The sequence below is a fragment of the Rhyacophila brunnea genome, unplaced genomic scaffold (assembly GCF_057557595.1).
Source record: "Rhyacophila brunnea isolate RB1 unplaced genomic scaffold, BYU_Rbru_1.0 scaffold_11, whole genome shotgun sequence".
NCBI classification, from domain to species: Eukaryota; Metazoa; Arthropoda; class Insecta; order Trichoptera; family Rhyacophilidae; genus Rhyacophila; species Rhyacophila brunnea.
In genome coordinates, this window is record NW_028232763.1 from 24,801,303 (window position 1) to 24,813,611 (window position 12,309).

At 33.3% G+C, this 12,309-nt stretch overlaps 1 protein-coding gene across 1 annotated transcript in view; it reads left to right on the plus strand.

Annotated features, from left to right (window-relative positions):
* Positions 1–12,309, plus strand: part of MED17 (mediator complex subunit 17) — a 31,151-nt gene that overhangs the window by 9,776 nt on the left and 9,066 nt on the right. The window contains exons 5-8 of the mRNA XM_085960188.1: positions 8,489–8,712; positions 8,981–9,221; positions 10,168–10,304; positions 10,566–10,651. Coding sequence (XP_085816314.1) covers positions 8,489–8,712; positions 8,981–9,221; positions 10,168–10,304; positions 10,566–10,651 — 688 coding nt within the window. The remainder of the gene's footprint in view (positions 1–8,488; positions 8,713–8,980; positions 9,222–10,167; positions 10,305–10,565; positions 10,652–12,309) is intronic.

Here is a 12,309-nt window from a genome sequence, read left to right on the forward strand (position 1 = left end):
TGGACATTTTATAGATATAATAATATTTTTTTATCTATTATAATTTGGTTTAGGAAGGGCTTCATTAATTTTAACTAACATTAATTTTAACAATTAACCAACAGTATGTGTAATATGTATTCTGAATCCAACGAAAACAAATAAGTATGAATGAAAAAGTGTACACAGTTTTGTCGTATCGTCCAAAATATACCAAAACTATTTTGGTTTGGTTTAGGCAGGGTTTAATTATTTTTTTAAACTAACCAACACCATCTGTAAATTGTAGTCTTAGTTCAATAAAAACAAATACGTGTGACTAACAAAGTTTAATGTGAATTATTTATGGCAGGTCTTAACAGCCTACCTCCACACTTCGCTGCTGGAAGGTGGTAATTAAGATCCATAATTCTCTGATTCCTTTTACTATGATAAGTAAAACTATACTTTGCGGATCTATAAAATTGTATAAGCAAAGAGAAAGGGGCGTATTTAATATAAAATTGATAGCATAACATTCTTATAAGTACATCTGAATAAACACAAAAAACTAGATATTTATTTATTTTATATAATGTCATTGTCTAGGATCTATCCGATGCTGGGTGAAAGAAAAATAGTCATAAGCAACAAAATTATTTTTAATAAATTCATATTATAATAACTGTTATAGTATTATAGTTACTACTTTAACCCTTTAACAGCCACTGACGAGTGGTTCTCGTCATGGGTGTCTACTTTCGTGCGCCCGTGACGAGCGAAATTCGTCGCGCCGTTTTTGAGCCTAATATGAGTCATATATTTATTTTTTCAATTTTAATACGTGTATTGACATCTATGGGCAAGTTCTGCAGGCAGAAATGTTTGAAAAGTCAAATACATCGCGAGAATAAAGGGGATTCCTGAGAGGCCCGTTCAGGGCTACCGATTTCTTCCCATGTACTGAGAAATTTTTGACTCATTAGTTCGCACCGCTATCGCGTAATAATTGGTCGTCGGTATGATAGTCTGATTTGCGTTCTAATTGAAAGAATTTGCATTTTTTCTTATTGAAATTTAATTTGTGTTGAGTTACGAAGTGTTGTGAGTATTTATATTTCGCGTATGATTTGCGTATACAAGTGTTATATTTACGAGTTTACTTATTGAATTGAAACATTTTCGATGTTTTCAGATTGAAAATTTTATTAGTGTCGAGTGACTAAGTACTGTGACTATTTTTATTTATATTTTGCATTCAATTTGGACAAACAAAAGTGTTATATTTACGAGTTTAGTTTACCAATTTTTCCAATTCAAAATGGATGAATATTGTGAAGATGGTGAAATTGACAATCTTTTAGAAACGATTGAATCTGAAGACGATAGTGATGATTCCGAAGTTGATGAAGTTGACGATACTTTGGAAGTTGAAGAAAATGAACCAACTACATTCGAAGCTACTGAAAGGCCGACATTTGAGTGGAAATCGGATTTATTTGACCCGCGCGCATTTTCATTCGATGATACTGAATCGGGATGCAAAGCAGATAGTTTAGCTTCGGATGCAATTGAAATGGATTATTTCAAGTGTTTTATCCACATTTCCTTTATTGAAATGATAGTGCGAGAGACAAATAAACAATTTAAATTTGCTACAAAAAATATCACGGTTCTAAGTGATCGTTTACGACGATGGGTAGACTGCACAACCGATGATATATACACATTTTTGGGAGTGTGCATGCTCATGTCACGTAATTCTCGCAACAAAATTACTGAACACTGGTCTATCAAAAGACCGTTGTTTTCACCGTATTATTCCGAATCAATGTCCAGAAATCGTTTTGAGCTCTTGCATCGAATGTTGCATTTTAGCGATAATGAAACCCAAATTCCCGGAGATCGATTGTACAAGATAAGACAGGTCTTGCAAGAGCTGCAAATTTCTTTCAAACAGTACTTGTATCCTTATCAAAATTTGTGCATCGATGAGAGTCTTCTTCTCTTCAAAGGGAGGCTTTTATTTCGCCAATTTATCAGAACGAAGGCAAGTCGTTTCGGCATTAAAATTTTCGTAATGGCCGATTGTAAAACTGGCTTTGTGTTAGATATAATAATTTATACAGGGAAACAAACAGAAATTCAGAAGAAAAATTACATCGGAATATCAGGCAACGTTGTGGTGACATTACTTGAACCGTACTTGGAACGAGGACATACGCTTTTCATCGACAATTGGTACAGCAGCCCAACATTGTTCAAGTACCTGTATGACCACCGGACAAATGCCTGCGGAACCGTGAGAAGAAATCGAATTGGGATGCCGAAATTCGTAAAAAAATTGAAGAGAGGGGAAACCGAGGCATTTCACACTGACGAAATGATGGCATTGGCGTGGAAAGACAAAAAAGACGTGACAATGTTGACCACAGTGCACAAGAATGTATTCAAACCGACGGGAAAAGTAAACTATGTGACAAAAATTCCTATTTCAAAACCCGAGTCCATCGTGGACTACAACAAAAACATGGGCGCTGTAGACCAAAGTGACATGATGCTTTCATCCGTAAACTCATCACGAAAAACCCTGAAATGGTACAAAAAACTTTTTTTCCATCTATTAGATTTATCATTACTGAATGCGCATATATTGTACCAACAAAAAACTGGTAAAAAACAGCCCTTAGGTGACTTTCAGTTGAACGTTATTGATCAACTGATTCAAAAACACAAGACACAGCTAAAGACAAATTTGAAGCGGAAGGTGCCGCTACCCACTGGGCTTACGGAGAGGCATTTTCTGGGTAAAATACCACCCACGGACAAAAAAAATAGTGCCACCAAAAGGTGTTACGTATGTTATAATACAAAAAACAATAAGAAACGTAGGGAAACGCGGTTTGTGTGCAAGCAATGTGACATTGCACTATGCTTTGAACCGTGTTTCGAAATTTACCATACGGAAGAAAACTTTTAAAGATGTTTATGTGGACAGTGAAAATAATACTGATATTGCAAAAAAAAATGTGTATTTGTAAAATTTATAAATTTTATAAATTTTTTTTTTGAATTTTTTAAAAATATTTTTGAACTATTTCTTGTAAATTCGCAGTGTTGTGATAACCCTAACCTTGGTGCAAATTTTCCGACATTTTCGTGAAATTATGAATGAAAAACCCTTCGACGAACTTCAAATGATGTCTCATAATATGTAAATATAAAATTTTCCACTGATAATTTTTTTTTTTATATATTATTTAATTCTTGGGCCCTGGAGATTATACCTAGTATTATCAGCTGGGCTGCTAAAAGGTTAAATAATAACTATACCTAAATGAAGTTAGGTTGGTAGTTAGTAGAAACATTAGTTGATAAAAATAATTGGCACCCAATATGTACTTCAAAATAGCTACACAATTTAATAATTAAAAAAAACAAGAACAATGTCTAAATAAAGTTAGGTTTTTGGTAGAAACACAATTGAGCGTAGTTATGCACAAAGCAGCCGAGCCACACAAAACCTCAAACAGAGATAGAAGCACTTTTATGTAAATTGTGTTTCTTTAAATCAGCAAAGCCTCTGTATACTGTGTATACTTTTTGAATGATAGATATTATATTATATATATATGATTTTGTATAACTTTTGAAGAGATAAAAGCATATAATCTATGAAATTTTGGTGTTTTAGCAGTCCAGGTGTTTTGAGTAAAATGGTTTTTTTTAGAATGTGCATTCTGCAGAATGCAGCCATCTCTTATTTTTGTAAGAAAAGTCTTTATTTTTGATTATTTTCTTTAAAAATAGCCTTCTAAGTTACTTAATTATTATGGGAATTTCAAAATTCTGAAAATAATTCGAAAAACTTGTAAATTATACATCAATATTTAGCTGCCTGGCACTATTTTTTATATGAAAAATCTGTATATTATATTATATATAATAAAATGAAAAACATATAATGTAATTGAGAAAATAATGTTTATTAATTGAATGTAGAAAAACATACCTTACAGTCACGATTTTAAAAATGTACGTAAGTACAAATTATTATCATTTGGCTGCTTTTTGCAGAACGAATATTGCATATTTTTAGAACGCATTTATATGACATTTTTGTATGACAGCAGCTTGGTTGCTTTATGCAAATCGAAAATGTCATATTCTGCGATTTGCAAAATCTTTAAAACGCATTTATATGAGATGTTTTTATGACAGCAGCTTGGCTGATTTGTGCAGAACGTAAAACAAACGTGTGAGATTATGGAAATCACAATAACTCATTTTTTTCAAAATTGTGGCTTGGCTGCTTTGTGCATAACTACGCTCAATTATGACATTGTATAAGAAAAAAGTAACCGTATATATAATGGAAAATAGGTTAACAAAAACAAAAAACAAGAATTACCTATAAGTAACAAAATAAAGTTAAGATGGTTGATAAAAACATATGAGAATCAATAAAATAGCTGGTAATAAACTTTTGCAAAAAATTGCTAAACTCAATAAAGCATCTTTCCCTACCAACAATAAAAATACAGATATTATATAATACTGTACAAAAACCTAATACTAAGTAGGTTGGTAGGTTACCAAAATTCCAAAACAGTAAGTATCCGAAACAATAACGGGAATGCGATAAAATAATAATACTTACCTACCTAATTTACCATACATTGCGTCTGTCCCGAAGGTCACATCATAGGAATGAGTAATGAATAAATAATCTCCTATATATTATTATCCTAAGAGATTTTGGAAAATACACCAACAGCTCATTTAAGCGACATTTTATTGTTATTTTTACATCTTCACTTCGAAATGTGCGCTACCGATTCATCTACCGATTGAATTGAACACATTTCAGAAATTTTCCATGATTTTACATGTACGTGACGTTTATATCCGATATTTTCTTACACACCGTATGCAATCGCCATATTTACTGTTTACGCCTCACAGAATGACATCTTCGTCGCTTAAGACCTTCTAATCCTTTATCTGACAAACGGATTCGATTATTTTTATTCAAATATCGTAATTTTTCCGGTGAAAAAACCATAATTTTGGTACAATTCATTTGGTAAATTACCTTTTGACAGCCGCGTGCGCTACTGCTATTCCAAATTTGATTCTTTTTAAATAATACTTTACGGCTGTCACGTTTATATGTTTGCAACAATGTAGTACTAATATACTTTTGAGTGCGATATTTATATTAAAATTTTGACAGACAATTCCTAATCGGATCGAGTGATACACATACTTTATTTAATTTAATCATGTTCCCGAGAGATATTAAATGCGAATGATTTCACAATATCGACTCAAAAATTAAATAAGTACCCATAACCTCAAAATAAATGTAACGTCATCATAAAATGTATACACACATTGATACACATATAGTGTTTTTTTTTTTGTTTTTTAGAGTATGGCTATAAAAACTATTATTTTGAACCAATGAAAATTATTTAAAGCCTGGATATAAATATAATTTAAAATTAAAATTCATTTTTCACAAACATCGGATCAGCTGATACACATACTTTATTTGATTTAATCATGTTCCCGAGAGATATTAAATCCGAATTAATTCATAACATCGTCTCAAAAATTAAATAGGTACCCATAACCTCAAAATAAATGTAACGTCATCATAAATTAATGTATACACACATAGTGTTCTTTTTTTTAAGTATGGCTATAAATACTATTTTTTTGAACCAATATATTATATTTATCAAAATTTATGATAATTATGTACTATTCATATCGTCATTATCATCATCATCTGGATTAATCCACTGTTGTATGAAGGTTATCCCTACTTGATTCTACTTTTCTTGGTGATAGAAATTGCTATATTATATATTTAAAAATCGTGTTTTTATATACCTACCCATTTATATCATCATTATCGTCATTAACCAGTATCAATCCACTGCTGGATGATGGCATCTCTAAGCTGATTGTATCCCTGTCGGTCATATGAATTGCTGTATTTATCAAAATCGGTGATATTATATTTATCATATCTACATATTCATATCATCATCATCAACCAGGATCAATCCACTGCTGGATGAAGGGTTCCGCAACCTGATTCTACTACTATCAGTTTAACGAATTTGTGATATTATAACTATTTCTATCATCCTTATCATCTTCGACCTGAACCAATCCACTGCTTGATAAAGGCCTCCCATAGCCTGATTATACTCCTTTCTGTCATTTGAATTGCTGTATTTATCAAAATCGGTGATATTATATTTATCTACATATTCATATCGTCATCATCAACCAGGATCAATCCACTGTTGGATGAAGGGTTCCGCAACCTGATTCTACTACTATCAGTATAACGAATTTGTGATATTATACCTATTTCTATCGTCCTTATCATCATCGACCTGAACCCATCCACTGCTGGATAAAGGCATCTTTAGCCTGATTCTACTTCTTTCTGTCATTTGAATTGCTGTATTTATCAAAATCGGTGATTTTATATTATATCTATTTATAATTCCATTATCGTCATGAGCCTGAATCAATCCACTGGTGGATGAAGGCCTCTCTAAGTTATTTGTATTTCTGTTGGTCATATGAATTACTATATTTATCAAAATTGCTGATATTATATTTACCCATTCATAATATCGTCATTATCATAATCATCATCATCTGGATTAATCCACTGCTAGATGAAGGCCTCTCTAATCTGATGCCACACCTTTGGGTCTTATAAATTCCTATTCTAATCAGAATTGATTTATTCCTCTCAGATGTATATATTGCTTCATTGTTTATCAACATTTCTTTCGATATGAATGTCCCGCACCGACATTGAACCAAAATAATGTTAAAAATTATTTTTTACATTGCTTATGTACCTTCTTCTACTCTAAATGGGCCCCGCGGGAGATTAATATTTACGTTATATTGGATCGCTATTTTCATGATAATCACATATTGCTTTGTATTCGAACGGTTGAGATGTATAATTTATCATATTTAAATGCACGTGATTTAACGAAACATTCATATTACCTATACACATATTATATCAAAATGTCAGTGGTAGCAATCGGTGATTGCCAGCTGTTTTGCTAGACCTAGCAGCCTGAGGTGGTATCAGACAACATTCTGAAAGCCAGACTCCAGACTAAACTACGCGGATGACCTCAAATTTGTATTGGCAGTGACAAGGGAAAACTATGGCGTCGTCTATGCATTCTTCACAATAATTGTATTCAAATCCAACACCATGTCATTAGGATGCCAAGCTGTCTGCAAGACCTAGCGAGACAGACTGGCGAGAGCCAGCTGGCTCAGCTAGTAATTATTATTATTGCATCACCCGTGCTGACATAAAAAGCTGGAATACAGCGTTGCCAACCGTGGGACGTACAACACGCGACACATTCTAAACAAAATATTCAGGCACAAATATACACTCATCGCTAGTAGCGCCATCAGCGACAAAACTCCAAACTACAAATACATATTTTGTTCCTATGAGGTAACAAAACTGCGTCTGGGCTATTTTCGGTTTTAGACTCTATGAGCGGTTGGGAGATGAGAAAACGTAAAATTACATGAATTCAATTCTGCGTCCGTATACCGGACGCCGTATTACAGTTGGACGCAAGATTGAATGAAAGTGTCCTATTAGATGACGCAGTAATGATAGCGGGATATATATAATATATATTTGAGTTGGATATATATTTTGATAAATACATTTGTCTACCAAAGTATGGTCTAAGTCAGCTGGGGGCAAACTTTTCGGATGAACGATCAAAATTCAGGAATTGAAAATGAGCGGCGGGCCGCAAGTAAAATACAATTTTTATAAGTACACTATTTATTAACAAAAAAATCAATCTAATGAAAGGAATGGAACTGTTTAACGTCTTTTAAAAAAATTTAAATTCAGATGTTAATTTTGTAGTTGTAAAAGATAAAAACGTGAATCTTTTTCAAAAATATAATATTGCTCGCAGAAAAATATGCGGTGGGCCGCGGTTTGCCCGTGCCTGGTCTGAGTTTTAATTTCAAAACTCAGCGAAATACGTTAATATTAATTATTAAAAATCTAGCTTAGTTTCAAAATAGGCTAAAAAAGTAGTAAAAGATATACATATTATGTTATTTCAATTTATCTCAAAATTGCATTACACTGTTTTAGTCGCTTTTGAAAGTAAGCGCTTCATATTAATCTATTTTGATACCAGATGTCGCCGCAGTTTCCATATTATATTTTAAATATATGAATTTCATTATAAATAATCCATAAATTCCATTGAACTTGTGTATATGTCACTGTTTGCTCATGCTGTGCCTAATTTAAATATATTCAAATCTATTTGCATTGTTTCTTAATGTTTTTTAAAACACTAAATAATCGTTTACAATGAAGTCTTCCCCACTGTTTTAATAGAAAAATTCCTGGACTAAATGATTTATTTAATAAGATAAAGAATACAGCACAGAATGAGGTAACTGATTGTTAATTTGTTTTCAGACCAAGAAGAATTATTAAGTACAAAGCTGAATGCTGGGGCTCTAGGGGTAGCAGCGGCGGGAGTGACGGGCCCTCCCGGCTCTGACCTCCACTGGCAACAGAGACTCGAAGCCGCTCAGAATGTTCTATTCTGCAAAGAACTGTTTGGCCGCTTAGCCTCTGAGGCCGTCCAACTGAATGCTGCGATTCCTCATATGGTTGTCGGAAATCAAATTATAGCAACGGTAAACGGTTTTTAAAATGATTTATCAAGTAATTTTGTCGCGTTCTGTAGACACCAAAATAAATTAAATCATTAATTCAATTTATTTATTAATTATCATTATTAGTTATCATTCTTGTCTCTGATGGTCAAAAATAGAATAGCATTACAGAAGCTTTGTCGTGGCCCTATTTTATATCAAACAGTTTTTTTTATGTAATTAATATTTCACGGTGTATGTCAAATATAATATATGGAACAATGTTATATATTGTCCAATTCAATTGTAGGTTTTACCTGGTATACAGCTTATAATTGGACTATGCCACTCGAATGGACAAAACCCTCCTACTCCAGGGGATACAAAACCTGCAATCGGTGCCAATTCTCAGCAGAAGTCAGATCATGACCACGTCCTAGAACACTCTCTTCACCAGCTGCTGCGGCAGGCTCACCATGCTAACACTCATCACCCTTTCCCGCACCCCGCCAGCGGACCGCTAGGGCCTTCCAAGCGCAGATGCCTCGCAGGTTAGTGTTATTGAAATTTAAGCAATTATGATATTGAATAACACAAATGATGTTGAAGAAAATCTTACCCAACTAAATGAAGCCTAAATATAAGGAAGTGTAGCTAAAAAAGAGACTAATAGAATAATGTTTAAATTAGCTGCAATTCGTTTCGTATTGCGTATTCATTAGTGGCACTATTTTCACCCTCTCAAAAAAGTAGGTACTCATTTCAACATAATTTTAGATTCACTGAAACAGTCAAATCTATGTAGTTTAACTTTAAATGGCACAATATGGTGTTAATATAATGTACTATATTCATCATTGGTGGCATTGAAGAACCGTATTATTGTGTCGTAGTCCAGTGTGTAAGGCACTAGCCTTTCATGCGGGGGCTCCGGGTTCGATCTCGGTAAAGTCACAATATATTTATGTGATTTTCTCAAAGCTAGGGTGTTTGTTATTGTTTCACTTATAGTACTGATTACACTACTGTTTCAATACACTACTGTCATGACCTGTTGTAGTGTTAGGAAGAAATGAATTGTCAAATCGCTTCTCCATATTCAACTGACTCGTAATTCACGTGTTCAGAAAGTTCATAGGTTCAGCATATGTCTGGATATTTTAATAATTAATATATCATTATGTATTAAGAATACTTATTTACAAATATGCCATACGTGTAGTAGGCCTGTCATATCCAAAAAAAAGTATCGGTATTGCATCGCAAGATAGTATCGATAACGTTATCGTATCGGTCACTATCAAATGACGCTTGTCCATGAGGGATTTTTTGACAGCTCTATATGCGAATATTATGTTATCTGTATTATATATATAAAGTCAAAATATACATCGATAGCAGCTACGCTTTATAGCTGCTATGTTGGTATGCCATGTTTATATTTCTATTCTCAAGCCTCAATTTGTATTGATTGAATATTTATTTCCAAATATCTAGGTCCAATGGCCGCCGACCGTTACGAACTCCTTGACATGAGCAAACAGCAAACTTTATTGGAACAAATTATACAACAAGCCCAACATTTCTTCATGCGACGAAGAACTGAGTATGTTTTGGATACAATTGCAAAGGAGGTCAGTATGTGAAACTTTATTTAAAACTCTTGTCAAATGATCCGTAATCACTCGGTAACACCAATCCAAGACAATTATAATATCATTTCAATATTATTTTTGTTCCGGGATAAAATATTCGTTTCATGTTTGCCTGATTTGGCCATTATAAATTACATTCAAGTGCTTAAAAATGTGTGATAGAGAGATAAATTACAATAATTAATGTGTCAGCGATCTAATTAATTAATACATAATAAAACTTTGTGGTTGTTTAAACAGATCAAAGATCCTCTAATCGTGTCGCATTGGAATGCTCTCAACAGCCCGACGCAATCCTGTGTGAAAATTAATATCATGACGCATGGGTAATTTTATTTATTTATTACATATTACAATTTTCAATAACAATATACAATACTTTTATGTCTAATACACAATATTAGTAATCAAACATGTTGAAAAAATTTCTATATAGACGGAGCATAAATAATATTATAAATACATGAAATCGAAGCAATAAAAAGTACCACTACAGGTCTATTCTTAATGGTTATCACTTTAGCACGTTTCCATTATTTTCATTGTCCAAGTTAGCACATAAGGTATTCTTTTCACTAAACGATTAGCGGCGACTATCTCTAATTCATAATACATCGAAAATTTAGGTTGGTAGACATGTTGGTCAAATTCGTACTGCCGTACCCAAGCGGATAAGACCATACACAAGCAGATAAAGCCGAACCAGCGCCATCTAGTCGTTAATGAGCCAAACACAAGAATTTTGTATTGACACATCAGACATATCAACATAACCTACAACTTTATTAGTCATGTCGTTGCGATTGCAGCAAAACAGTCGGATCTTTTGTCTCAATTCTCAATATGTAACATCGATATACTCTGTCTCGTTCTCAAACATAGCACGGTCAAGCGAGGGACTGTTAAAAAGATATTACCTTTTGACAGTTCAGACGGTTAACTTTTTTACATAATTCACCGCCAGAATACGTAAAGTGATAAATGTGATTTATATGTCACAATTAGCTCTTTTTTGATATTAAGTGATATGTTAGAATAGACCTGCTGGTCTACTGATTATGTTAGCTATGTACAGGTGACTTTGCATTGCACGTAAATTTGCAGAGAACTTCACACTACTGCTATGACATTTATTTGCCAATTTACAGGATACTCGATGAGTAGATAACCAGCCAATCATACTACACTTCGGCATTATTATTTAGTTGAAAAATCATGTCAAATTTGTGTATAACTGCACTCATGTAAGTCAGCGATTCCCAACCTGTGGTACGCGTACCACCGGTGGTACGCGTGTGGATAGTTGGTGGTACGCGAAAAATAATCAGTAATGGCGGACATAAAAAGTAAAAATTACATTTAAACTATTGTATTTTTTCTATAATTCATAATTATAATTAATAATATACAGTACAGTTGTTAATACGAGGGTGGGTCAATAATTCCTTAGAAAAAAGCATTAAAACAGTTTTTATTTTTGTATTTTTTTTTTTATTTCTCAACATAATCTCCTTGGAGCTCAATACACTTGGTTAGACGTTTCTCAATTTTTTTTAAACCGTCAGAAAAATAAGTTTTCGGAAGGTCCTCAAAATAAGCATTTGTCCGATCGATGACTTCTTCATTTGAAAAAAAACGTTGTCCACTTAGCCATTTTTTTAAGTTTGGGAAAAGGAAAAAGTCACTGGGGGCTAAATCTGGCGAATACGGTGGGTGGTCGACCAATTCGAACTTCAATTCTTCAATTTTAGCCATTGATCGTAAACATGTGTGAACACGGGCATTGTCCTGATGAAAGAGGATTTTTTTCCTGTTTAAATGAGGCCATTTTTCTTCAATTTCGTTTTTTAGCTGGTCCAATAAAGATGCATAATAATCCCCTGTTATTGTTTTTCCTTTTTCCAAATAGTCAACGAAAATAATTTCACGTGCATCCCAAAATACAGTAGCCATAACCTTACCAGCTGATTTTACGGTTTTCGCC